The sequence below is a fragment of the Protopterus annectens genome, chromosome 6.part0, assembly GCF_019279795.1.
Source record: "Protopterus annectens isolate FY-2018-M chromosome 6.part0, PAN1.0, whole genome shotgun sequence".
Taxonomy (NCBI): domain Eukaryota; kingdom Metazoa; phylum Chordata; order Ceratodontiformes; family Protopteridae; genus Protopterus; species Protopterus annectens.
Genome location: NC_056737.1, coordinates 38,638,556 through 38,666,420, shown reverse-complemented (window position 1 = coordinate 38,666,420; position 27,865 = coordinate 38,638,556). Strand labels below are relative to the sequence as shown.

The 27,865-nt window shown below is 41.9% G+C and overlaps 1 protein-coding gene across 3 annotated transcripts in view; it reads right to left on the bottom strand.

Moving 5' to 3' along the window:
• Positions 1-27,865, bottom strand: part of EIF2AK4 (eukaryotic translation initiation factor 2 alpha kinase 4) — a 3,701,979-nt gene that overhangs the window by 2,553,346 nt on the left and 1,120,768 nt on the right. For all 3 annotated transcript variants that reach the window (XM_044073832.1, XM_044073831.1, XM_044073833.1), the window contains one exon: positions 2,048-2,146. In XM_044073832.1, coding sequence (XP_043929767.1) covers positions 2,048-2,146 — 99 coding nt within the window. The remainder of the gene's footprint in view (positions 1-2,047; positions 2,147-27,865) is intronic.

The following is a 27,865-nucleotide window of genomic DNA, read 5'->3' as shown; positions in this document are numbered from 1 at the left end:
CCTTCTTGAGAAGAAGGTTGTGTACCTTGCTTTACTGAAGGTGTTCATAGTTATCTTCTTTAACTGAGAAACAGGAGGAACTGAAGGCTATGGCTGCAATCACGTTTATTTAATCACTCTAATCTTTTAGGAGGAAATCCTTTTTTTCTCTCGTAACCAAAGCATTTAAATCAGATTTAAAGATTTTTGAAAAGAAAATATAATTCATGACAGGTCTGAAGAAAATGAGGAAAAGTCAACTACATTCAGCTTCATGAAAAAAAAAAGTCCAACACAGTCCTACTGTATTTTTAATTTTTTAGGGAGGGACACACTTGCTTTTTACCCATAAGGGATCCCCTCAACTAAGAAAGTTGAAAGCAGAGATGGTGATGGGGTAATACTGGGTGAAATCTGGTCATAAACACTTGTGTATTCCTGTGGCAGTTTAAGAAAATTTGTGGGATGTAGCCATTGCAGTTGTCTGTTTACTGGGGAATGATGAAGGCTTGAACATTCTGGTACCACAGATCACTTTTAAACTGATGAAGTACAATTCTGGTGGTTTGCCCAACTCAGTGGATTGTATTTTTTCTTACACGCTTTGTTTCTATTATGGCTGCACTGAAGGTATTAACACTATCCACCCCCTGAAGACACAAATTTTCTCTTTTCAATTACTTTTTTCCCTCCTAAAGTTACCTCAAACTCTTCTTAAAACAGTTTATTTCCTTCAAAAAAGATAAGCTTTCAAAGTTTTCATACTTGTTTTTGTGATCATCTTGTAGCCTTTTCAGAGGTTATCTTGTTCTACTGCGAATCTTGAAGCTTTAACCTTTAAAAGTATGTGTGCCACAGGAACACACACACACGCGCGTGTGTGCAGGAAATCTTTGAGGAATGTTATTGGCCACAAATATAAAAGCTTAAATGTGACAGAATTATTTACCAAAATGAAAGTAAAATAATTAGAAACATATTGTCACAAAAATAAAAAAATATGCAAATCAGTCCTGACCATCAACAATTGAAAGTGAAAAAGAAAAAAAAATCATTTTCCAATCTGGGGTAGAAAAAGTGCATTTAGCCATCTCAAAACTGTCAGAACTACTGATAACTATAAACTAGCTGATGCTAATAAGCAAAAATTAACTAGCAAACAAGGACATCACTGGGACCTCATACAAGGTAACGGAGAGTTGTGTATTTCAGTGTGTGTACTTGCTGGGAAATTCTAAATAAGGGTCTAGTAAAGACTTGCTGCTGCTGCACTGCTACTCCTGTAATTACAATCTGTCCATCTTAGCTTTCTCTTTCTTCTCAATACCCTCCTCTCTGTCCAGAAAAAGATTTGTCAGAAGGGCTGTGGGATACCAACTCTGTAGTAACACTTCAGATAAAGAGCACTTCAGGTGGTGCTGGTGTATCCCATCAAATCTGTTCTAAAACATACCCTGGACAAACATGGCTGCTCTGGAGATAATAGCACAGTGGCTGTGTTGCCTGGGTGGCAGGTCAGGCACACTGCACAAAAACATATGGTAAACTTGGTAGAAGGGTTAGAGAGATCATAAAGTACAAAGGGCAACTGGAGGCAAAAAAGGATAAATAAACATAGTAAATTTGGCACAATATGCTTTGCAACCCATTATGGATAGGAAGCCTCTGAACTAACAGTATTAATTATGCACATTACCTTGCCCATCTGATTTACTTCTCAAACAGGTTGAGATTAGTGGCAACCCATGAACTCGGCAAAGGGAGACATACACAACAGGGTCAAACAATGTTCAAAAAGACGCCGATGGGATTCAAACTGTGAGCACCATCAATGAAGGTCAACAACATGGTATAAAGTCTACAGTATGTCGTGTTTATAAAATGGCAACGTAAACTCAGAAATAGGACTACTCCAATATGGCAAGCTTTCTCACTGCACAGCCTCAGACCTTCTTACTCTTCTTATCTTTAAACAAAAGTAGTCAGTCTGACTTACCCGTCAAAAAAGACTGTACAAATGGACAATGAATCAGCTTTCTAAAGTCAAAAGGCAGAAAACTATACTGACCTGAATATACAAGTAATGGACTGTCTTGGGTAGGACCAGAGCCTCAGCTTCTTGGTTACCCCTGCTGCACATTTTTTCACTCTGATCTTCAGCTTGGCCCTGAGTAAATAAATAAATACATATATACACATACGTGTTACTTATACATATTAACAGTGAAAGAACAGTCATACGAGAAAAAGATATGTATATTAAAGTATTTGCAACATGTGTGACTAAAAAGATACTATCTGCAAGTTTCTAAAACAATCTAGTAAGCCAATATATTCACTACCCTATGCATGTTTTGGAGGTATGCAATAATTTTCAGTCCTGTGCATCAAACTGTATCACCTAGGGATAAATAAACTTACAATATCACAAAGTGTCCCATAAATTCACTGAATTTATGGAAACAAAGAGGTAATGTGGAAAGCCTGACATAACTTTATGTTAAGGCTTCACTCCTGGGACAGAGGACACAGAATGAAGTCCACCTTCTTTATTGTTGCTAATGATGTCAAAAAGAAAACTAACAAATATGTGCTCAGAGTATCACCTGACATGAGTCCTCTAAAGCAGACTGACTGTTGGGTTCCCTTTTCTGTAGTTCTCAAGTTTGGCTTTTTATTTCTCTTTTGTTCCTGTATTCCAGGGTTGAGTGCAGACCTGCCACTACACAACACATTATCACATTCTGCTCAAAGATATTTGACCTGCACCTTGCACCTAGCAGCTCATCCCTCACCCTGACACGAGCACAATCTGTAGGGCAGAAAATGACTAACAATAACAGATAACCACATCCTTTCCCAGTGTAAGAGGAACGTGGCAGTAACTAGTGCAAGAACAGAATCTCCAAACATAGCAGGTGCTGGGAAGGTAGTAAGTACAATGATAATTTGGTCAACACGCACACTGGTTCTTCCAAAAAAGGCAATTTTGTACTGTCAGAATGTAAAACAGGCTTAACTTTTTTAAAGAAAATAAGCAGTGACAAAATGGTAGCACAAAACAAACTTGCAATTGAACAGAATATTCAGACAATTGCCCCATTTGCAGCAACAACCTGAAACAGGGGCATAAGATTATTCACATAGCCTCACAGTCTCTCCAAACTGCACTAATGAGAACAAAGCTGAAAAAATAGTCTGACACAATACAGCCTCCTGACACAACACTGTTTTCCTGTGTACCACAACACACTACCACAAGTTTTGGGAAACACCACAGTATCACTCCAACATTTGGTTTAAAAGTCTCACCCCCATCCTAACTGCAGTGAAACAGTTGAGTCCCATAGTCCCTGTGGTACAAGACAGGTTATCATTCAAAAAAAAATTGAGGTACAGTGCCCAGGAAAACCAAGAAACAACTTTGAAAACGAAAACAGGCACAAATAGAGGTGAAATAAATAAGTCTAAATTCTGATAATGGAAACGACAGCTAGGTTTATTCAGTACATAAACGCACACATCACACGGCATTTTCATCCACCGGACTTCATCAGATGTAACAAATTTTATCTATTCTGTACCAAACCTTTTTATATCCCTTCCCCCTATAGTTAATCAATTAATGTTTAATTAATGCATTTAAAATGGTAACACACATAGCCCCTTTTATATTCATTAGTAAATACACCCTCTACCTAAAAGATTTACTGTAAATACAAAACAAATACATAAAAGCTTTTTACTGAAACCTATTTGTATACTTGTACATTCAGTAATATTACTAAATTAATACAGGAATAAAATTCATGTATTTAGAAAATTCATACATGCTCAAAGGTTTACAATAAAAAACACAGTTAAAAAAGCAATTGTATGCTATATATATTAAAAAATGTTTAAAAAATTATTAAAAAGGTATATATATTTGTCGTACAAGGAAACTTACAGGAAAAAGTCTATTTGTTCACTTACTTATCCTTAAAGTTAACTAAACAAAATATTTGTGCTCAGCTTAATGTAATATAAACCACAAGTGTAACAAATGCTTAAATCTAGATAGCACCAAAAGGTTACAAGCTACAACAAGGTTATCATTCAGATTCTCCCCTAACAGAAGCACCCCCCCACCCCCAATAAATGATGATGGTTCACATATCAACTTTAACAGTCTTTTTTTTTTTTTTCTGGTACATGGAAGGTCCTTAAGTTTACATTGTCACTGGGACTCTCTAATACAGTGCTTAATATGAGTTGTTCTCCCTGGTAGTTCTGAAAATACATCATCTTATTCCACAGAAGAAACTTCTGAACTTCCCTCTTTTGAGCCATAAAGTTTTCTCCACTAAGACTGAAGAGCAGTACAGTTGTGTACACTTACCATAAATGTAGATGTTCAAGTGTATTCACTGTTGAAGTCATTACATTTGGGAAATCCTGCTGGCAGGTTGCCCTCAGTCGGCCTGAATCCCAAAGTCTTGGGTCCTGCGTCGGCTGCTGTCGCCCCTTCCCTGACGTCAGGTCGTCAGAGGTATAAAAGAAGCAGCCACCAATTTCTTCAGTTTTTCTTGCCTCAGATGTCAGGTGCCCCCTAAAAGGGTAGCCAAAATTTATATATATAAAAATACATGCACCAATATAAACGTTACCTTCATCTACAAGCAAATACACCACATAGGTTGTATAAATCAGAGAAGGAAAGATAAGTTCCAGTAGAAAAAAGGGGGATGGCAGGTGGGTACCTGGACTGCAACAGTGAATACACTCGAACATCTACATTTATGGTAGGTGTACACAAAGTACAGTTTTGTACCTACCATAAATGTAGATGTTCGAGTGCTCATATAGCTGCAGTAATAACAGATGGGTTATCCTGCAGTCAGGCGGGTCCTCGGTCGGCCGAATTCCAAAGTCTAGGTTCGGCGTCGGTTGTCATCGCTTCTTCCCTGACGTCAGTGCGGCAGGGGTACAAAAGAGGCAGCCGACGCCATTTTCTTCAGTTTTTCTTGCCCCAGATGTCAGGTGCCCCCAGAAGAAAGGCAAACATAATGTTATGCAAAGATGCAATATTGATAAATCAAAAACAGTAGTTGCAAGCAAATACACCGTAAATGAATACCCCAAAAAGGTTGTATGAAAAGTGTTTGTCATAAGGCCTGTCCTAAGAGGGGATGGAGGGAGGGCAACCTGGACTGCAGCTGTATGAGCACTCGAACATCTACATTTATGGTAGGTACAAACCTGTACTATGTTCATCGTGCATACAGCTGCAGTCATAACAGATGGGTAGAATCCCAAAGCTAAGTAAGGGTGGTAGGCACTAAGTGGAACTAGGATGGGCTAGGATGCCCTGCAGGACTGCTGTGGCAAAGCCCGCTCTAGATTTTGAGTATAGTGGGAGGTGATAGTGTTTGGAGAAAGTGTGCACTGAACTCCAGGTGGCTGCTTCCAAAATGTCCTTGGTAGGGACCCCCCTGAGGAAGGCTGCAGAGGTAGCTGTGGCTCTGGTGGAGTGGGATCTGATGCATGCAGGCACAGTTTTTCCATGAAATGAGTAACAAAAGCGTATGCAGTGGGCTATCCATTTTGAAATTGTCTGTTTTGGAAATAGCCTTTCCTTGAGCACCTGCAGCATAGGACACAAAGAGTTGCTCATATTTCCTGAATGGCTTTGTCTTGTCCAAGTAGTAACGAAGTTGTCTGTGAATGTCCAAGGAATGTAGTAGTCTTTCCCCTTTGTTTTGAGGATTAGGATAAAAGGTAGGTAAGTGGATAGTCTGATTCAAAGCTACACTGGATACTACCTTTGGCATAAAGGTAGGGTTGGTTCGTAAGGAAACTCTGTCCTGATGGAAAATGATGAATGGTTGCACAGCCATGAGGGCCTGTAGCTCCGAAACTCTGCGAGCTGAGGTGATAGTCAGAAGAAAGGCTGTTTTCCATGACAAGTACTGTAACTCTGATGAAGAAGCTGGCTCGAAGGGAGGAAGGGTCAGCATTTCCAATACGAAGTTGAGGTCCCAAGCAGGGACTGGTGGTTTCCTTGGGGGTTTTATATTCTTTGCCACTCTGAGGAACTGCCTTAAGAGAGGATGAGAGAATAAAGGAGGATCCGTGTTGTACTGTGCAGAAATGGCTGAAGCGTGGATCTTGATGGAGGAGAAGGAAAGTCCATTGTTTAACATCTCGGCTAGGTACTGTAAAATTTGAGGTATGTTTATTACCCAAGGATTCTGTCCCTTTTCTTGATTCCAGGCACAAAATTGTTTCTATTTGGCGGAGTAGGCCTTTCTAGTAGAAGGTCTTCTGGCCTCCAAGATGACATCCTGTACCTCCTTGGAGAGGAGAAACTGTTGGGAAATCAAGGAATTCTCCATGCAGCTAGATTTAGGGTTTTGAGATTGCTGTGAAGAGTTGTGTAGTTGTGCTGGGACAACAGAAGAGGGACTAGAGGCAGGATCCATGGTGGGGAATGTGTCAGGCTCTTCAGGAGCAGATACCAGTGTTGTCTTGGCCAGTCTGGAACAATGAGAATCATTTTTGGCCTCTCTGCTCTGGCTTTTAATAGAACTTTGGGCAGCAGAGGAAGAGGCGGGAAGGCATAGACTGTCAATGTTGCCCAATTGAAGGAAAGTGCGTCCACTTTCCAGGCCTGTGGATGATAGGTCCTTGAACAAAAATTTTTCAACTGGCAATTTCTGTGGGTAGCAAAGAGATCTATGTCTGGCTGTCCCCATGCCTGAGTTATCTTTGTGAAAACTTGAGGATGCAACTTCCATTCGTGTGGATCTGTCATATTTCTGCTTAGGTTGTCTGCCAGTGTGTTTTCCTTCCCTGGCAGGAATTGTGCCTGTAGTTGAATTTGCAATTCCAGTGCCGTGTTCCATAGGGTCATGGCTTGCCTGCACAGGGGGTATGAATGAGTTCCCCCCTGTTTGTTTATGTACCACATCACTGTGGTGTTGTCTGTCCTCATCAATAGCTGGCCTGGATGCAGTAGGTCTTTGAAGGTCATAATAGCCTTTTGCACGGCTAGCATTTCATTTTGGTTGATGTGAAGGTGCTTCTCTTTTCGGGTCCATTTTCCCTGAATGCACTGATCTGTCATGTGTGCTCCCCAGGCGTAGTCTGAGGTATCTGTTGTGATGATTTGAGTTGCTTGAGGTACACAGAAAGGAAGACCTGTGTTTCTTTGACAAGCTTGAGCCCACCACATAAATTCCTTTTGAAGGCATGGAATGAGTGGTATAATTGCTTCCAAGCTGTGGCTGTGTTGAGACCATAAGTTTTTAGGTACCATTGAAGTTTCCTCATATGCAGCTTTGCACATGGGAATAGTAGGATGCAAGATGCCATGAATCACAGAGCCTGTAGGACTTTCCTTGAAGTTAGCCTGGTGTAAGTTGCCATTTTTCTGAAGTATTGAGACAGTTGCCCTTGCTTGTCTGGCATGAGGTAGGCCATCTGGGTGGTTGTATCCAAGCTGGCACCCTGGAAAATTATTTGTTGAGAGGGTATTAGTTTTGATTTCTTTTTGTTGACTGTGTATCCCAGGAAGTTCAACAGTTTTATTACAAACGCCAGTTGCTGCAGTAGTATGTCCTTGCTGTCCGCTTGGATCAGGCAGTTGTCCAGATATGGGTAGATTTGTATCCCTTGTAGTCTGCAGAAGGCGATTACTGATGCCACGCATTTCATAAACACTCTGGGCGCAGTAGATAAGCCAAAGGGCAATGCAGAGAACCGGTAATGGGTTGAACCTGCAAGAAATCTGAGGTATCTTCTGCAATCTTGTCTGATAGGGACATGCAGGTATGCCTCCTTGAGGTCCAATGTTACCAGCCAAGACTCCTTGCCCAGCAAGGGAAGAAGCTGCTGTAATGTGAGCATCTTGAATTTTGGCACCTGTAGGTATGCGTTTAGGATGGATAGGTCTAAGATAGGTCTCCAATCTTTGTCTTTCCTTGGTACCAGGAATAGTCTGGAATAAAACCCTTGACCTTGTTCTTTTGCAGGTACCTCTTGAATTGCTTTCATGTCCATGAGAGCTGAAATTTGTTTTTGTGCCTCTGCCCTTTGATTTTGTGGCAGGTTTGGCATGCCTCTCAATTTTGGAAGGGTGTGAAAGTGGAACCTGTAGCCTCTGCCTATAATGTCCAGAATCTATTTGTCTCTTGTAACAATATGCCAATTTTTTGAGAATAATGTCAATTTTCCGCCCAAAGGCGCTGCCATTAAAGCTTTGCTTGGCAGGTGTAGGGGGAAGTCATTGTGTCTGTTTTCTAAAAGACTGTGATCTGTCTTCTCCACCTCTTGGGGTTGGTGCTTGCCACTGTCTGGCTCTGAAAGATCCTTGAGGTTGCCCTCTACCCCTTGGACTCCTGTATCTGCCCCTTTGAGGTCTGTCCGTGGCTGGAAAGGACCAATTTTTTGAAGGCCAGTTTCTGCTGAAACGTGGAGGCTGTACCTGCAGGAAATCTTTCACTCTTTGCATTGATTTCGCTTTTTCCTCCATTTTCTTTAGCACCTCCTCAGCTTTAACACCAAACAATACATCTTTTTGAAGAGGTGCATCTAATAATTTAGCTTTGACATGATCTGGTAAGGTTTGCTCCTTGAGCCAAGCATGCCTACGTATAACAGACCCCGTAACAGCAGCTCTACATGAGGCCTCTAAAGCATCAAAACCGCACTGCAAGGTATGTTTACCCACTTGCTCTCCACCATGCAACAAATCCTGCAACTCTTTTAAATCTGGTTGTTCTGGTTGTGTCATCTTGCTTTTCAGCTAAGATATCAAAAACTGTTGATACTTTAACATATGGAACTGACAGTTTAATGCCCTCATGGTTAAAGTGGCCGAGGTGTACACCTTTTTCCCCCACCTTTCTCAAGCTCTGGAATCTCTCTCTGAAGGTAATGGGTTTTTAGCAGTAGAGGCCTTAATTCCCTTGGGACCCTGTGAAATAGTTTCTGGGTCAGCAGTATGGCTTTTGTATAGGAACTGGTGAGAATCAGGAACCCGGTAATACCGGTCTGGTTTAACAGGAGCTGGAGGCAAAGAATCAGGATTAAGGCTGGCTTCTGTGTACGCATCATCCAATATATCTAAAACAGGAGGGATAGCCAGAGGCCTAAGCTGGGGGAGCAGAAGAAATTCCCTGAGCCTTTTCTTGGAATCTAAGTAATCTTGGCCTTCCCAGTGAAAGTATTCCCTCAATGTATGCAGGGTTTCCCCAAAAGAGAAGTCCTCAGGGGGGGAGACCGAGGGAACAGACTCCTCTGCATCAGAATCTTCGAAGGGAGAATAGGCATAATCCTGGTCCTCAGAAAGTTCTGAGGTAATAGAAGCTTGATCTGAGGAAGGGTAGTCTTCCTCTAATCTGGGCCTTTTGTCAGAGGGGGGTTGAGAACCCCTGATAAGAGTAATCAAATCCTCAGCCATTTTAAGCATCTGTTGTTTAGGCATGGTGCCTTGAGAGGGGGTCTGAGGAACCTGTTTTTTGGTTTTCATGGCTGTTTTGGATTTAGTGAAGGCTTTAATAGAGAAGGAGGAAGGCCTAAAGACCCCTTGAGAAATGGCAGGCCTGTCTAAATTCTGAGTTTCCCCGCCAAGAGTGACGTCGGTATCTGTAGTAGGAATGGGGGCCGAGGAGCCTGCGACCACGGGTACTGAAGACACCGGTAATGCATAGTCATCGGTACTCAGGGGCTGCATCAGCGCTTCGCTGAGTACCGGAGAACCGGTAGTCGGCCTTAGCGTGGTTTCAGTAGGTGGTGCGGACCTCGTATCTCGGTCATTGTCCTTGCATTTTTTGCACAAAACTAGAGTCGGAGTATCCGACGACATAATATAATTAAATTTTTTGCCAAAAAAGTGAAGGGTGGACTCCGCCCAACACTTAATAGTGCGTTTGTTGAATCTTGCACAAAAACGGCAGGCCGAGACGTCGTGGTCTGGGCCTAAGCAAGGTATACAGAAAGAGTGGAAATCCTTATGCGGTTTTTGCTTCCCACATGAAATGCAATTATTAACTTTGTCTGACATCGGTCTGAGGCAAGAAAAGTTTCCCCAACTAGGGTACTTGGCTTTCAAGAAGACTTCGGCTGAAATACTTTCGTAAATCTCAGGAGCTGGCCGACTGGCACTTGCGAACTGCTTCTGCTTCGGGCACCGCGCGGCAAGAAAGACTGAAGAAAATGGCGTCGGCTGCCTTTTTTGTACCCCTGCCGCACTGACGTCAGGGAAGAAGCAACGACAACCGACGCCGGACCTACACTTTGGAATTCAGCCGACCGAGGACCCGCCTGACGGCAGAATAACCCATCTGTTATGACTGCAGCTGTATGCACGATGAACATTTGTACTATGTTCTTCGTGTTTCACTGTTGCAGTCAATACATTTGGGTAGAGTCCCAAAGATATGGTTGGGAGGCTGGAGCTAAACAGCATTAGGAGCGGCTATGAGGCCCCGCAGAACTGCAGTGGCAAAGCCTGCCCTGGATTTAGAGTAGAGTGGCAGATGATAGTGCTTTGTAAAGGTGAGCACTGAACTCCAAGTAGCAGCCTCTAAAATGTCTTTGGTTGGTACTCCCCTGAGAAAGGCTGCTGAAGTGGCTGCAGCTCTGGTTGAATGTAGCCTAATGCCCTTAGGCACTGGCTTGCCAAGGTGAAAATAGCAGAAACGAATGCAGTGGCCTATCCACTTTGAAATAGTCTGCTTTGAGATAGCCTTTCCTTGTGTTCCTGCAGCATATGCCACTAGTAATTGCTCTGTCTTCCTGAAAACTTTGATTCTGTCCAAGTAGAATCTAAGCTGTCTGTGTAAGTCCAAAGAATGCAGAATTCTCTCCCACTTGTTCTGTGGATTTGGATAAAAAGTTGGCAGATGAATATAGTTCGGTTAAGAGCCACACTGGACACCACCTTAGACATAAATGTTGGATTTGTCCTCAGAGAAACCCTGTCTGGATAAAACATGATGAAAGGTTCCACAGCCATGAGTGCCTGCAGCTCTGAAACTCGTCTTGCAGAAGTTATTGCTAGGAGCAGAGCTGTTTTCCAAGATAAAAACTTTATATCAGCAGTAGCAGCTGGCTCAAAAGGAGGCAGGGTGAGTTTTTCCAAGACATAGTTGAGGTCCCATGCAGGAAATGGTGTTCTCCTTGGAGGCCTTAAATTTTTGGCTCCTCTGAGGTACTGCTTTAATAAATGATGAGAAAAGATTGGTGGCTATGTATTGCAATGAGCCGAAATGGCAGAGGCATGAATTTTAATTGATGAAAAAGATAGGCCTTTGTCCAGCATCTCAGTTAAATATTGCAAAATCTGAGGAATATGTGGCATAGCTGTTATCAGTTCTTTGTGCCTAGTTCCAAGCACAGAATCTCTTCCATTTTCCAGCATAAGATTTTCTAGTACTAGGCTTTCTTGCTTCCAAAATTACATCCATCACAGCTTTACTGAGAGGTGTGTTTTGTATGATTACATTATCTGCCATGCTGCCAGGTTTAAAGTCCAGAGTTGGCTGTGCAGGATCTGATTGTTTTGCTGGGACAGTAGATGGGGTAATTTGAGGTAAGGTCCAAGTTGGGCATTGAGACAAGTTTCTTAGGATTGGAAACTAGTACTGGTGGAGCCAGTCTGGGGCAATCAGTATCATCTTTGGCTTCTCCTGTCTGACCTTTAGGAGTACCTTGGGGAGGAGAGGTAGTGGCAGAAAGGCATATACTGATAGGTTTTTCCAGCTGAAAGATAGGGCATCCACTTTCCATGCTTGTCTGTGATAAGTCCTTGTGCAGAATCTTTTTAGTTGGTAGTTGTGAGGGGAGGCAAATAGATCTATGTCCGTGCATCCCCATTTCCTTATCATGCTGAAGACTTGTGGATGCAGGTGCCACTCGTGGGGATCCATGAGGTTTCTGCTTAGTTCGTCTGCCAGAGTATTTTCCTTTCCTGGCAGGAATTGTGCCTGCAGATGTACTTGGTAAGTCAATGCTGTGTCCCACAAAGTCATGGCTAGTCTGCAAAGGGGGTAAGAATGTGTGCCCCCCTGCTTGTTTATATACCACATGACCGTAGTGTTGTCTGTATCAGTATTTGTCCTGGATGAAGTAGGTCCTTGAAGGCTGTCAGGGCATTTTGAACAGCTAGCATCTCTTTTTGATGATATGCAGATGCATTTGGTTTGAGGATCATGTGCCCTGAATGCATCTTCCTGCCATGTGGGCCCCCCAGGCATAATCTGAATCATCCGTTGTTAGTGTCTGCCTGACTGGGGGTAATGTGAATGGCTGTCCCTTATTCTGGTGACAAGCCTTCGCCCACCATTGAAACTCCTGTTGCAGGCAGGGAATGAGAGCAATCATTGTTTCCAGGCTGTGTCAATGTTGAGTCCAAACACTTTTTAGGTACCACTGAAGTTTCCTCATATGCAGTCTTGCATATGGAATTAGTAGGATGCAGGATGCCGTGAAGCCCAAAGCCTGCAGAATTTTTCTTCCAGATAACAGGGGCTTTGTTGCCAACAGTTTGAAATAGGTAGTCAGTTGCCTTTGTTTGTCTGGCGTGAGATAAGCCATCTCGGCAGTTGTATTTAAGCTTGCACCCAGGAATATTATCACTTGAGAGGGTACTAGTTTTGATTTCTTTTCGTTGACTGTGTACCTTAGGCATATTAGAAGTCTTTTCACAAACGCCAGATGCTGTAGAAGAATGTCCTTGTTCTCTGCTTGAATTAGACAGTCATCCAAGTAAGCATATATTTGTATTCCTCTCTGTCTGCAGAATGCAATTATTGGTGCCAGGCACTTTGTAAAGACCCTGGGCGCAGTAGACAAGCGAAAGGGCAGTGCAGAAAATTGGTAATGCATTGAGCCAGCCTTGAATCTGAGGTATATTCTGCATGATCGTCTGATTGGGACATGCAGGTATGCCTCTTTTAGGTCTAAAGTCACAAGCCAAGCGTTCTTGCCCAGCATGGGCAGAAGCTGCTGCAAAGTCAACATTTTGAATTTTAGTATATCCAGGAATGTGTTCAGAATAGATGGGTCCAGTATTGGTCTCCAGGCCTTGTCTTTTCTGGGTACCAAAACAGTCTTGAGTAAAATCCTTGTCCCTGCTCTTGCTCTGGTACTTGTTGAATGGCCCCCATGTCCATGAGGGATGAGACTTGTTTTTGTGCCTCTGCCCATTGATTTTTTGGCAGATTGGCCAGCCGTTTGCCTTTGGCAGGGTATGGAAATGGAACTTGTAGCCTTGAGACACTATATATAGAACCCACTTGTCCTGGGTTATAATGCGCCAATTTTGAGAAAAAAGTGCTAATTTTCCCCCTAAGGGTGCTGCCAGGAGATAAGTGCTTGGTGCAGGCAGGGGGAAGTCATTGGGACTGTTTCCTGTATGGTTGTGATTTGTCTTCTCCAACTTTGGAGGTAGAAGCCCCCCATTGCTTTGACCTGTATGAACCTTGCGCCTGGGATCTGCCTCTAGGGCATGTGGATCTGCCCCTTTGAGGTCTGTCTGACACAGGAAAGGACCAATTCTTTGTAGGCCAGTGTCTACTAAACCTAGGTGGCTGTACTTGTAAAAAAAACTTTGTCTCTCCTTTTCGTTGGCATAGATTTAGCTTTGTCCTCCATTTGCTTTAACACCTCTTCTGCCTTAACACCAAACAAAGTATCATCATCAGGGTTGGGAGGGTGGCCTAATGGTTAAGGTGTTTCCCTTACAAACACAAGGTGCAGGGTTCGAGTCTCACAAGGGATAACTGGCTAAGCTTAAAATGGCTCGCAAGGGCAGTTAGCTTAGTATGAATCTATGAATTATGCTGTAAAGGTGCATCTAATAATTTAACCTTGACATGATCAGGCAGATTTTGTTCATTTAACCGAGCATGCCTCCTAATTACAGAACCCGTAACTGCGGCCCTGCAGGAGGCCTCCAAAGAATCAAAACCACATTGCAAATTATGCTTTCCAACTTGCTCAGCTGCATGCAATAAATCCTGCATTTCCTTGTTTTCTGCACATTCAGAGTTTAACAACATTTCTGTATAAGCAATGCCATGACATGTTGCTGATATTTAATCATATGAAACTGACAGTTTATGGCCCTTATAGCCAAGGTAGCAGATGTGTAGACCTTTTTTCCCCATCTATCCAGTGCCCTAGAATCTCTGTCAGAGGGGATAGGGTTTTTTGCAGTGGAAGCCTTAACTCCTTTGGGACCTTGTGAAATAGTTTCTGGGTCTGCAGCAGGGTTTTTAAAAATGAATTTATGAGTCAGGAACCCTGTAATATCTGTCAGGCTTGACAGGAGCTGGAGGGTAAGGAGTCGGGGTAAGACTAGACTCCGAAAACACATCTACAATGTCTAACACAGGTGGAATGGCTAGAGGCCTGTGTTGAGGTGGTAAAAGGAAATCCCTGAGCCTCTTTTTAGATTATGAAAAATCTTGGCTCTCCCAGTGGAAATGCTCCCTCATGGTATGCAAGGTTTCCCCAAAAGAATAGTCCTTTGGAGGAGAAGCTGAAGGTATAGATTCTTCAGCATTCATAATCCTCATAGGGGGGAAGAGAATATTCCTGATCAGAAGAGGAATCAGAAGAAATAGAAACCTGATCTGAAGATTCATAGTCAGTCTCTTGCCTAGGCCTCTTATCAGGAGGGGGATGCGAACCCCTGAAAGGTAATCAAGTCTTCGGCCATTTTGAGCATCTGTTTTTTTGGGCTTAGAGGCCTGTCCACGTGGCTCTTGAGTTTGTTTATTTGCTTTAGAAGGTGCTTTAGTCTTTGCCTTTGAAGCTGAAGTCGGTGTAATGTAAAGATGTTTAGGTCTGAATACACCCTCAGAAGCCGGTGTCTGCTCAGCGGCTCCAGACCCATCTGAGGGAATAGTATCCGAGCCGCCAATACCTTGTGTTTCCAGCGGCATGGTCGACTGCACGTGGGAGTCAGTAGAGGCCTGCGACTCTAAAGTAGCGGGCGTCAGGGGCTGCGAAAGCACCTCATTGAGAACCGGCGACTGGCTTAGGAGAAGCTTCGTCGTCGGTTTTGGGCCTCGGTTGTTTCTCTCTCTCCTTTTCTTTGCGTTTTTTGTGAACTCTGGTAGTCGGATATCTATCCGACGACATTTCTGGATAATTAAACCGGCGTCCAAAATAGTTTAAAGCAATGTCATATCGACGCTTAATAGTGCGTTGGTTAAATCTAGCACAAAACCGACAACCAGAAAAGTACAGTTGTGTACCTACCATAAATGTAGATGTTCGAGTGTATTCACTGTTGCAGTCATTACTCTTGGATTATCCTGGCTACCCACGGTCGGCCTGAATTTCAAAGTCCTGGTCCGGCGTCAGTTGCTGTCACCTCTTCTCTGACGTCAGTGCGCCAGGGGTATAAAAGATGCAGCCGATGCCATTTTCTTCAGTTTTTCTTGCCCCAGATGTCAGGTGCCCCCAAAATGGTAGGCTAAAAAATTATGCCAGTAATTATGCATGCAGTAAAATAAACATTTCCTTCATCTACAAGCAAATAAACCACATAGGTTGTATAAGATAGAGGAGTATAGGTAAGTCCCAGCAAAGAAAAGGGGGGTGGTGGGTGGGTAACTTGGACTGCAACAGTGAATACACTCGAACATCTACATTTATGGTAGGTACACAACTGTACTATGTTCATCGTGTTTCACTGTTGCAATCATTACTCTTAGGTTGAATCCCAAAGCTGAGGTTGGGTGGCTGGGCCTAAATAGGATTAGGAGAGGCTATAAGGCCCTGCAGAACTGCAGTGGCGAAGCATGCTCTGGATTTAGAGTAGAGAGGTAAATGGTAGTGCTTTGTAAAAGTGTGCACTGAACTCCAAGTTGCAGCCTCTAAAATGTCTTTGGTTGGTATTCCTCCGAGAAAGGCTGCTGAAGTGGCTGCTACCCTGGTAGAATGAGGCCTAATGCCCTTGGACACTGATTTGCCATGTTGTGAGTAGCAGAAACGAATGCAGTGGCCTATCCATTTTGAAATGGTCTGCTTTGATATAGGCTTTCCTTGAGATCCTGCAGCATATGCCACTAAAAGTTGCTCAGTTTTTCTGAAAGCTTTAGTTCTGTCCAGTTAGAAGCGTAGTTGTCTGTGTATGTCCAAAGAATGCAGAAGTCTCTCACCCTTATTCTGTGGGTTTGGATAAAAGGTAAGCAAATGAATAGTTTGGTTAAGGGCCACACTGGACACTACCTTAGACATAAATGTTGGGTTCGTCCTTAGAGAAACCCTGTCTGGATGGAAAATGATGAACAGTTCCACAGCCATGAGTGCCTGTAACTCTGAAACTTGTCTTGCAGAGGTTATTGCTAGCAGCAGAGCTGTTTTCCAAGATAAAAACTTTATATCAGCTGTATTGGCTGGCTCAAAAGGCGTCAGTGTGAGTTTTTCCAAGACATAATTGAGGTCCCATGCAGATATTGGGGCTCTCCTTGGAGGTCTTATGTTTTTGGCCCCTCTGAGGTACTGCCTTAGCAATGGATGGGAAAAAATAGGAGGTTCCGTATTGTAATGAGCTGAAATGGCAGAAGCATGAATTTTAATTGATGAAAAGGATAGGCCTTTATCCAGCATCTCAGTTAGGTATTGTAAAATCTGAGGAATATTTGGTACAGATGTGTCAAATCCTTGTGCCTGGTTCCAAGCACAGAAACTTTTCCATTTTTCTGCATAAGATTTTCTGGTACTGGGCCTCCAAAATAACATCCATCACTGCTTTAGAGAGAGGTGTGTTTTGAATGGTTACATTATCCGCCATGCTGCCAGATTTAGGGTCCTGAGTTGGCTGTGCAGAATCTGATTGTTTCATTGGGTCAGTAAGTGAGGAATTAGAGGCAATGTCCAGGCTGGGCCTTGAGACAAACTTTTTAGGATTGGGTACCAGTGCTGGCGTGGCCAGTCTGGAGCAATCAGAATCATTCTTGGCTTCTCTTTTCTGACCTTTAGGAGTACCTTGGGGAGGAGAGGCAGAGGAGGAAAGGCATATACTGTTAGACTTTTCCAGCTGAATGACAGAGCATCCACTTTCCATGCTTGCTTGTGATAAGTCCTTGTGCAGAATTTCTGTAGTTGGCAGTTGTAAGGAGAGGAAATAGATCTATGTCTGGGCATCCCCATTCCTTTGTTATCATGCTGAAGACTTGTGGATCTAGTTTCCACTCGTGGGGATCCGTGAGGTTTGTGCTTAGTTCATCTGCCAGAGTATTGTTCTTTCCTGGCAGGAACTGTGCTTGCAGGTGTACTTGATAATTCAATGTTGTGTCCCACAAAGTCATGGCTTGTCTGCAGAGGGGGTAGGAGTGTGTGCCTCCCTGCTTGTTTATGTACCACATGACTGTAGTATTGTCCGTCCTGATCAGTAGTTGTCCTGGATGGAGTAGATCCTTGAAAGCTGTCAGGGCATTCTGAACAGCTAGCATCTCTTTTTGATTGATATGTAGATGCATTTGGCTTGTGGACCATGTGCCCTGAATACATTTTCCTGCCATGTGTGCTCCCCAGGCATAATCTGATGCATCTGTTGTTATTGACTGCCTGGCTGTGGGTAGAGTGAACAGCTGTCCCTTGTTGAGGTGACAGGCATGTGCCCACCATCGAAACTCCTGTTGCAGGCAAGGAATGAGAGTAATTAATGCTTCCAGGCTTTGACAATGTTGTGTCCAGACAATATTTAGGTACCATTGAAGTTTCCTCATATGCAGTCTGGCATATGGAATTAACAGAATGCAGGATGCCATGAAGCCCAAAGCCTGCAGAATTTTTCTTGTAGATAACTGGGTCTTTGTTGCCAATATTTTGAAGTAAGAAGTTAGTCACCTTTGTTTGTCTGGCGTGAGATAAGCCATCTGGGCAGTTGTATTTAAGCTTGCACCCACGAATATTATCTCTTGAGAGGGTACTAGTTTTATAGGTTCATAGGTTCATACTAGGCTATCTGCCCGAGGGCATTTATAAGCCTAGCCCATAGTTTTGTGGCTTACATCACCCCTTTAGTTTGGAGAAACTATGCTCATTATTTTGCTGTGCCTCTGTCGAGCAGTGACACTGAGGTAACCCCTGGGGTGTATCTGCGATCTCCCATCCATTGGTCAAGATTCCTCTTGAACAAGGCCAGCGAGGTGCTCTGCCTCACATAAACCGGGATTTTGTTCCACAGCATAGGGAGTCTTTGGGTGATGAATCTATCCCTCCAGCACGTCCTATTAATAACCGTGTCGAGGTTTAAGTCTCCCGCCCTTGTGGCTCTGAGGGATCTAGATTTTTTGAGATGAAGCATGTTCATCAAATCTGGGTTTGACATGGCCTTGTATGTCAGGCATAGGTCACCTCTGAGCAAGCGGTAAGCAACTGAATATGACTGGAGTTCTTTCAGTCGGGCAGCATAAGACAGATTTTTGAGACCCTTTACCCTTTTGGTGAGGAACTTTTGTGGCCTCTCCAGCTGCTGCAAGTGTCGGGTCAGATACATTCCGAATGGGGCATTGTACTCGATCATTGGTCTGATGAGTGATGAGTATAGGGAGACTATGACTTCCCTTGATCTAGATGTGAATCCCTTCATGATAAGGTGGGCAATGTAGAAGGTCTTCCTAACTACTTTAGCAATATGAGTGTCGAATGAAAGGCTACTGTCAACCTGGGTTCCCAGGTCCCTAATAACTTCTTCTGTGTTCAGGGGATTGCCACCTATATGGTAGCTAGGGGTAACCTTATTTTTCCCGAAGGGTATGACTATGCATTTCTTGGCATTTAACTTTAGGCCATGGCTCTGGCACCAGTTATCCGTTTCTGTGAGACCCTTCTGAAGGATATCTGTGTTGGATGTGTTTTCAACTACGGCGCCCAGTTTGCAGTCATCTGCAAACTTTGTCAGCCATAACCCTCCTGTGTTTGCTTGTACTTCAGAAAAGTAGATGCCAAACAAGAGTGGGCCCAGGACTGAGCCCTGTGGGACACCACTTGTGACAGGCTTTGAGTCTGACATGGCGCCAGCAACTCTGACCCTGTGGGTTCTGTCACTCAGCCAGTTTGCAACCCATCTTGTAATGTATGGGTTTACATTTAAGTTGATGAGTTTTTCAATGATACCCGAGTGAAGTATTGTATCAAAATCCTTTGCCAGGTCTAGGTAGGCTGTATGGACTGCCTTTCCCTCGTCAATGGCCTTGGTGACTGTTTCGAAAAAGTCAACCAAGTTTAAAAGGCATGATCTGCCTTTGACAAAGCCAAACTGGGTTGGATCCAAAGTCTGCAAGTTCCCTATGTCTTTATTTATGAGATCCATTATGATCCTCTCCATGGCTTTGCAGATAAGGCTTGTCAAGCTAATGGGACGGTAATTTCCAGGGTCGGTGGAGGCACCGCCTTTGTGGTTTTGATTTCTTTTCGTTTACTGTGTACCCTAGGCAGATTAATAATATTTTTATGAATGCCAGATGGTTTAGTAGAGTGTCCTTGTTCTCTGATTGTATAAGGCAGTCGTCCACGTAAGGATATATTTGAATTCCTCTTTGTCTGCAAAATGCAATTACTGGTGCCAGACATTTTGTGAAGACCCTGGGCGCAGTAGATAAGCCAAAGGGCAATGCAGAGAATTGGTAATGCATTGAGCCAGCTATGAATCTGAGGTATCTTCTGCAAGATTGTCTGATTAGGATATGCAGGTATGCCTCTTTTAGGTCCAAAGTTACAAGCCAAGCCTTCGTGCCCAGCATGGGCAGAAGCTGCTGCAGAGTTAACATTTTGAATTTTGGAACGTCCAGAAATGTGTTGAGAATAGAAAGGTCCAGTATTGGTCTCCAGGCTTTGTCCTTTCTGGGTACCAAGAAAAGTCTTGAGTAAAATCCTTGTCCCTGCTCTTGCTGTGGTACTTGCTGAATGGCCCTCATGTTCATAAGGGGAAAAACTTGTTTTTGTGCCTCTGCCCACTGATTGCGTGGCAGGTTTGGCATATCTTTTGCCTTTGGCAGGGTGTGAAAGTGGAACCTGTACCCTGGGATACTATATTTAATACCCATTTGTCCTGGGTGATCATGTGTCAATTTTGAGAGAAAAGTGCTAGTTTTCCCCCCTAAGTGGGCTGCAAGAAGATAAGTGCTTGGTGCTGGCAGAGGCAAGTCATTGGGACTGTTTGCTGTATGGCTGTGCTTTGTCTTCTCCACTTTTGGAGATAGAAGCGCCCCACTGCTTAGCCCTGTATGAGCCCTGGGGCTGGGATCTGCCTCTGGGACGTCTGTATCTGCCTCTTTGTGGCCTGTCCGACACTGGAAAGGTCCAATTCTTTGTAGGCCAGTTCCTGCTAAATCTTGGTGGATGAACCTGTAAAAAATCCTTTACTATTTGCATAGATTTCGCTTTGTCCTCCATTTTCTTCAAAACCTCCTCTGCTTTAACACCAAATAAAGTATCATGCTGTAATGGAGCATCTAATAATTTTGCTTTAACATGATCAGTCAGATTTTGTTCCTTTAACCAAGCATGCCTCCTAATGACAGAACCCGTAACTGCGGCCCTGCAGGAGGCCTCCAGAGAATCAAAACCACATTGCAATGCATGCTTTCACACTTGTTCAGTTGCATGCAAAAAATCCTGCATTTCCTTATTTTCTGCACAATCAGAATTGGCCAACATTTTCTGTTTTAACAGTGACATTAAGTATTGCTGATAATTAATCATATGAAATTGACAATTTAAAGCCCTCACAGCCAAAGTAGCAGAAGTGTAAACCTTTTTCCCCCATCTGTCTAGTGCCCTTGAATCCCTGTCAGAAGGGATAGGGTTTTTTGCAGTAGCGGCCTTAACCCCTTTGTGGACCCTGAGAAATAGTTTCTGGGTCAGCAGCAGGGTTTTTATAAAGAAATGTATGTGAATCTGGAACCCTGTAGTATCTGTCTGGTTTAACAGGAGCTGGAGGTAAGGAGTCTGGAGAAAGGCCGGACTCTGAAAATACATCATTCTACAATGTCTAGCACAGGGGGAATAGCAAGAGGCCTGTGCTGAGGAAGTAAATGAAAATCTCTAAGCCTTTTCTATCTGCTGGAGGGACAGATCTGCTGGAGGGACAGATTCACATCCCAAAGGGATCCTCACTCTGGAACAAAATCCCAATCCATATTAGGCAGAGCCCCTCAATGACCCTCTTCAAGAGAAATCTTGACGAGTGGATGGGAGATCGTAGGTTTACCCCTGGGATCTCTTCTGTGTCCCTACTAGACAGAGGCACAGTAAACTAACCTTAAAAGGGCTATCTTCTGTGACCTACTATACAGAGGCACAGTCAACTAATCTAAAAGGGAGGCAAAAGCCAAACACACTCTGGCAAGGCTTATAAATGCCCTAGGGCAGATAGCCTAGTATCAACCTATGAATCTATGAACTTTGATTCTGAGTAATCTTGGCTCTCCCAGTGGAAGTGTTCCCTCATGGTATGCAAGGTTTCCCCAAAAGAATAACCCTCAGGAGGAGAGGCTGAAGGAATGGATTCTTCAGCATCAGAATCCTGATAGGGAGGAAGAGAGTATTCCTGATCAGAGGAGGAATCAGAGGAAATGGGAACCTGATCTGAAGATTCATATTCTGTCTCTTGCCTAGGCCTCTTATCAGGAGGGGGATGGGAACCCCTGATCAAAGTAACAAGTTCTTCGGACATTTTGAGCATCTGTTTCTTAGGCATGGAAGTCTGTCTTAGAGAATGCTGTACTTGTTTCTTTGTCTTTAGAGCTGCTTTAGTCTTTGCTTTTGAAGCTGAAGTAGGCTTTACATATAGCTGTGTCAGTTTGAAAACACCCTCAGAAGCCGATGCCTGCACAGCGGCTCCGGACCCATCTGAGGGAATAGTTTCCGAGGATCCAATACCTTGAGTTTCCAGAGGCCCAGTCGGCTCCACGTGGGAGTCGGAAGCGGCCTGTGGCTCTGAGGTAGCAGGTGTCAGGGGTTGTGAAAGCACCTCACTGAGATCCGGCGAACTGACGACTAACTTAGAGGAAGTTTCATCGTCGGTTTTGGACCTCGGATGCCTATCCTTGTCTTTATCCTTGCGTTTTTTTTTTATAGACTCCGGTCGTCGGTTGTTCAGCCGGCATTGTATAATTGAATCTGCGGCCAAAATAATGAAAGGCAAAATCGTACCGAGGCTTAATAGTGCGTTGGTTAAATCTAGCACAAAACCGACAACAAGCAACGCCGTGGTCAGGGCCTAGGCAAGGAATACAGTAAGAGTGAAAATCCTTATGAGGTATTTGCTTCCCACAATTAATACAACTGTTAACTTTTTCTGAGATTGGTCTGGAGCAAGAAAAAAGTTTCCCCAACGGGGTACTTAGTTTTAATGAAGACTTCGGATATGAAATTCGAAAATCTCAGGAGTGGGCCGACCGGCACTTGCGAACTGCTTTTGCTTCGGGCACCGCGCGGCAAGAAAAACTGAAGAAAATGGCATCGGCTGCATCTTATACACCCCTGGCGCACTGACGTCAGGGAAGAGGTGACAGCAACCAACGCCGGACCAGGACTTTCGAATTCAGGCCGACTGCGGGTAAGCCCTGCCAGCAGGATAACCCAAGTGTAATGACTGCAACATGAAACACGATGAACATTGGAGTTAATTAGCAGAGTCACTGATGCAACTGGCTCGTGACCATCTCTCCTTTATGAATCTATAACCTCAGTTGAAAATAAATGTTTATCCATCTATTTCAAGACCAGGAAAGTAGTGCAGACCTGAAGTTTCTACAGAGTTTATTCCACATACTCATGAATCTAACAGGAAAGAATCTACTTCTGGTCAAAAAGAAACACTTAACTGGAACTAAATGTCGTTTTCTACTCTAACATTCAAATAGGAAGACTGGCCTCAAGGTGTAAAAAGTAGTGCTTTCAAGGATCCTTAAATGCCTCATACAAGTGCATAAACAATCTCCTAAAAGATCTATAATTAACTGGGAAAAGATTTAGTCCACAAAATTGAATTAAATGAAGTGTTTTGCAAACACTGCATTATATAAATGATTTTTTTTCTAAACACAATGAATTGGGTATCATTTTTGTTTCAGTAACACAACCTATTAACATACTGGAGTACAAACAAAAGGAAGCAAACGTTAGATTAGTATTTCTTTCCTTCTAGGCAAAATATGTTTTATGAGAAAACAGTGGAAGACTCCATATGCCTCTCTAACTAAAAAAAATGTCACATTTTCATCAAACTTAAAAAGTGAAAAAATCCAAAGTACCTAAATCCTTATAAGACAACTAATTTGACATGGTTTTTGTTTTAACGTGAATATAGAAAGACTTCTGTATTTTATTAGCAAGTTTATTTATTCATCACACCTGATCTTGCAACAAATTCATAAACATTTCAAGAACACTTTCCATTATCATCTTCATATTGTATGTTTTTACATCATGACTCCTTCTCTTCTGAACTAATTATAGATCTGTTAGTGCTCACTTATGCACTTGTACAGGGCATTTAAGCATCCTACAAAGATTTACTTTACACTACCAACAAAATCTTCCAAACTGTACATCTTTCTGACCACTATTTTGCATGTACTAATCCTAAGTATGCCAATTATTTTTAGCCATGTTTACATCTCTCATTCTTTTAAAAATCCCATCTATGTTACTCTACTTTCTATTACAATGCTCAGTACATCTTCTAAAGTTGGTTTAGCTTTCGATTTTCATTTTCTCATAACTGCTTTCCTGGCTGCCAAAAGCATTAGACCTAACAAGGCCTTACTATGTCTTGGCACTTCTGACTTCAAACAGCAATTCAAACACATCATCTCCTTGGTTACTACAACTTGTTCCTCCAACATTTGAATCAAAGCATTCTGGAAGAACTGTCTAAAAGTCAAGACATCATTTCTACTGTATTTTTGAAATCCATTTATTACTTGTCCCAAGCAGTAGACACCTCTTCAGGACTAGCTCTCAAACTTTAACTGTTATCCAGTCTTTAAATTCTTCTCTTTCCAAGAAATACACTGGAAGGAACCAGCATCTCTCTTTTACTTTACTATCCAATATCTGTATCTTAATTCTTACACATGTATGTCTGGATATTGTCAATGGATGCACCTTACTCTCAAAGTAACATGCTTCTGTATCATACTTTTTTTATCCAACTGAACCAGCTGCTGTATCATAGGGATTAAACAATGACTGGCCATTAATATTAAAAAAATGAGCACACTGATTGGCCAGCCCAACCAGCGTGCCCATTGTAAATCGGAGACCATACCAATGGGAAAAGGTCAGGTCGCCCAGACTTTTTCTGTTAGTAAGTCTCGTAATTTTATTATTATTATTTTTTTTATTTTAACTAAAAAAATAAACTGGGAGACATAAACCAAATGAAGGACATGGCAAAACAAAAAATAAAATGATAATCCGTTAAGTTCTACAAAATTAAGGAAACGTACCTGATTATCGTTTTATTTTTGTCTGTCCCAGCTCTCCCAAAATTAAACATCTCCAGATTTCTTTTTTTACTTTTTTTCTTCTTCATTTTTAATTAAAAAAAAAGCGACAGACATCTTCCATTCTCCGTTGCTTCTTCTACACAGCTCTGATGTACTGTGTAAGCATGGGAACACAAGTTCCATACGCATGCGCAGTACATCAGTAAACATCCCAGGATAGCGGAAAACCATGGAAGGGCACCACGGAGGTATTATACAAAAAGACATTATTTAAGAAAAGTATTTTTTTTCTTAAATAATGCCATTGTATAATAGCAATGACCCATGTCTGGGTGTGGGCAATGCTAGATTTACCCACAGTTGTCTTTGTTTGGTCACTCAGGCTTCGCCCTCGTGACCAAACCACACCAACCTTGGGTAAATCTAGCATTACCCACACCCAGACGTGGGTTATTGCTTACATAATACTTGCATTTTATTGGGAGTTCCTACTGTTTAATAACAAATGCTTCCATGCATTTCTGTAGTTCTAATCTCTTCTCTAGGTCCTCCGGATACATCCTCACTATTACAAATTAAATTGCTATTGCCAAAATCCTTCTCTGCTTGAACTACTTTACCTTCTTTGCCAATAACATCTCACTGCCACAAATCTATCATTACTATCCCTTTTTATAATTTCTCTTAATACTACTGGTGCCCTTTCCCTACCCAATGTAATTACTTCTCTCTTCCTTTCTCTCTGATTTTCTAATGAATAGCCACCCTGAAACCCTTGCCTTATGAAATTTACATTTTCACTTCTATCCAAGAGCATCTCCTACAGCACTGCCACTTGCATCCATCACATTTTAAAGTTGGTCATTTCCCTTTTCCTCTTACCTGTCAGTAAAGCCAAAGCCATGTACACTCCATGTTAATGCTGCCAATGCAGCCATCCTAACAAGTAAACACTGCTATCACTCATATTGCCTGACATCTCTTTAGCACAAAATATTCTGTCAGCTTATATAAACACACTAGCAGTTAACAGGTACAACTATCCATTTAACAACTTTCCATCTCTTTTAGAACAAATGTTACCTTTCTTAAATATACTGCAATTCATAACACATACACCTTCATATTATAATGCATCAAAATCACATAGAACTCTATTTCACACAATAAACCTATCTAAGGGATAATCCTGAAATACCAAAAATCTGAGGTTATTCATACTACAGTGCATGGTTTTGCTTGTGTCTACTCTAAAGTTAGCAACTCTCAATTACCGTCTAATTTAGTTTCCTTCCGAGCAGTGAAACTATTTCTATTCATTTAGTGATACACGAAAGCTCTAGAAACAAGTCCAAATCAGTCTTCAACCATTAAGCTAATGTCATAACTGTTTAGTCATTGTTTTCTAATGCTGCAGCCAGTAAAGCAATGTTTGTACTTGGAAACTGCCACTGAAAAGGACACAAAGCACAATGTCTAGTCAATTTCTGATTGAAGTCTTCCCTACCTCGAGTACATCAGATTACCTCAAAAGCTCTCATTTCTAACCTATTTTGTTGAGAAATCTACAAGCATTAATGTATCGATTTGCTTCTATATTTACATAAACATTTACTAATACTATGATATTTTCATTTGCACTATTCAGTTCATAACATAATTACCTCTTACAACCTGCTGTACTACATGCAAATTTCCACTTTATAAAGTACTTTTGTATCTTTCCCCGTCCAGCAAACAATGTAACTACTTGCTACATATTAAAACCAAAAGTGGGAAATGCAACCAAACTGAAACTGAGTCAAAAGGCAACCACGAAACGAAACAATCGCCACCAGGAAGTCAGCCAAAGCTCTTTATTCCAAAACCAAGCAGACAAGGCTGTCACCAGCCACGAAAAAACATGTAAACGCCTTAATCCTCTGATAACGGACAGTATGCGTTTTCGTCAGATTCTCGACTTCTTCAGACAATCAGTACATTCAATTAACACAGTATATATAACGTTGACCATCAATTGACTAATTGAAATTATTCTTAGCGCAGTGGAGATCTTTGTGTTTCTTCAGTAACTTATCAGCTTGCTGGATCGCCATCTTGTTATTGCCATTATCAAGAGAATTTAATAACAAATTACTTGTAAATAAGCACACTGTCCCAAATAGAAAAGCAAATAGTTTTCACAAATCAGGCCTTTAAATTCACTGAAAACCAAAATAAACTCCCAACAGTTTTTAGTTCAATGAAACTGGCGTTCAGTTTCATTGAACTAAAAACTGTTGGGAGTTTATTTTCTTAATTAATTACTCTTAATTTTTAAGCACATATACTCATACATAAAATATTTTACAATAATAGTTTAGAAGATTTTAAGGTTTTGAGATATAAAGCATTTTATGAATGAAATTTTGTATATATGAGGTATGAACGTATATAGCTTTAATTGTATTAAGTGAAATGTTTTGGCGCCAAATCAATAGTATTTAAATCATAGAATGTATCAGAGAGATGTTCTGATGAAGCCTACTTTGTCAGTAGGTGAAAGCGCTTAACCGTGTATGTTTGTGCAATAAAAGTTTTATCATCTTGGAGAAAGAGAAAACAGTCCAAGTACTAGGAGGTGTGGTAGTTGCAAACAGTGTTGTTTTATATTGGAAGATGCTAACATAAAACTGGCCAACTACAACAGAACAAAAATCTTTTTTAGAAAGGGGAATTGTAATAGCAAGTTCTTAGTATATTTAGCAAAATGTACTAAGTGTCCGTCATATTACATAGGCAAGACGGAGCAAAAGTTTAGAAAAAGAATTTATGCACACAATTATTGCATTAAGAAAAGAGACGAAAAGAATGCATTAGCTAAGCATGTTATTAATAATGGAATGGAGCATTACTTTAGATTTGGCATTTTAGAAACAGTATTATCAAATCCTAGGGGTGGTAACACAAAAAATTTATTGTTATATAGGGAAACTTATTGGCAGATTTTAACAGATGCTACCACCCCTCCTGGTTTAAATGAGAGTATCTCCACGAAAAGCATACTAGAATACTCTTAATTAATTACTCTTAATTTTTAAGCACATATACTCATACATAAAATATTTTACAATATTAGTTTAGAAGATTTTAAGGTTTTGAGATATAAAGCATTTTATGAATGAAATTTTGTATATATGAGGTATGAACGTATATAGCTTTAATTGTATTAAGTGAAATGTTTTGGCGCCAAATCAATAGTATTTAAATCATAGAATGTATCAGAGAGATGTTCTGATGAAGCCTACGTTGTCAGTAGGTGAAAGCGCTTAACCGTGTATGTTTGTGCAATAAAAGTTTTATCATCTTGGAGAAAACTGTTTTTTTCGTGACAGTTTGGAATTTGCCACTGGGTTTACGCATTGGCGTTTTGCAGCAGT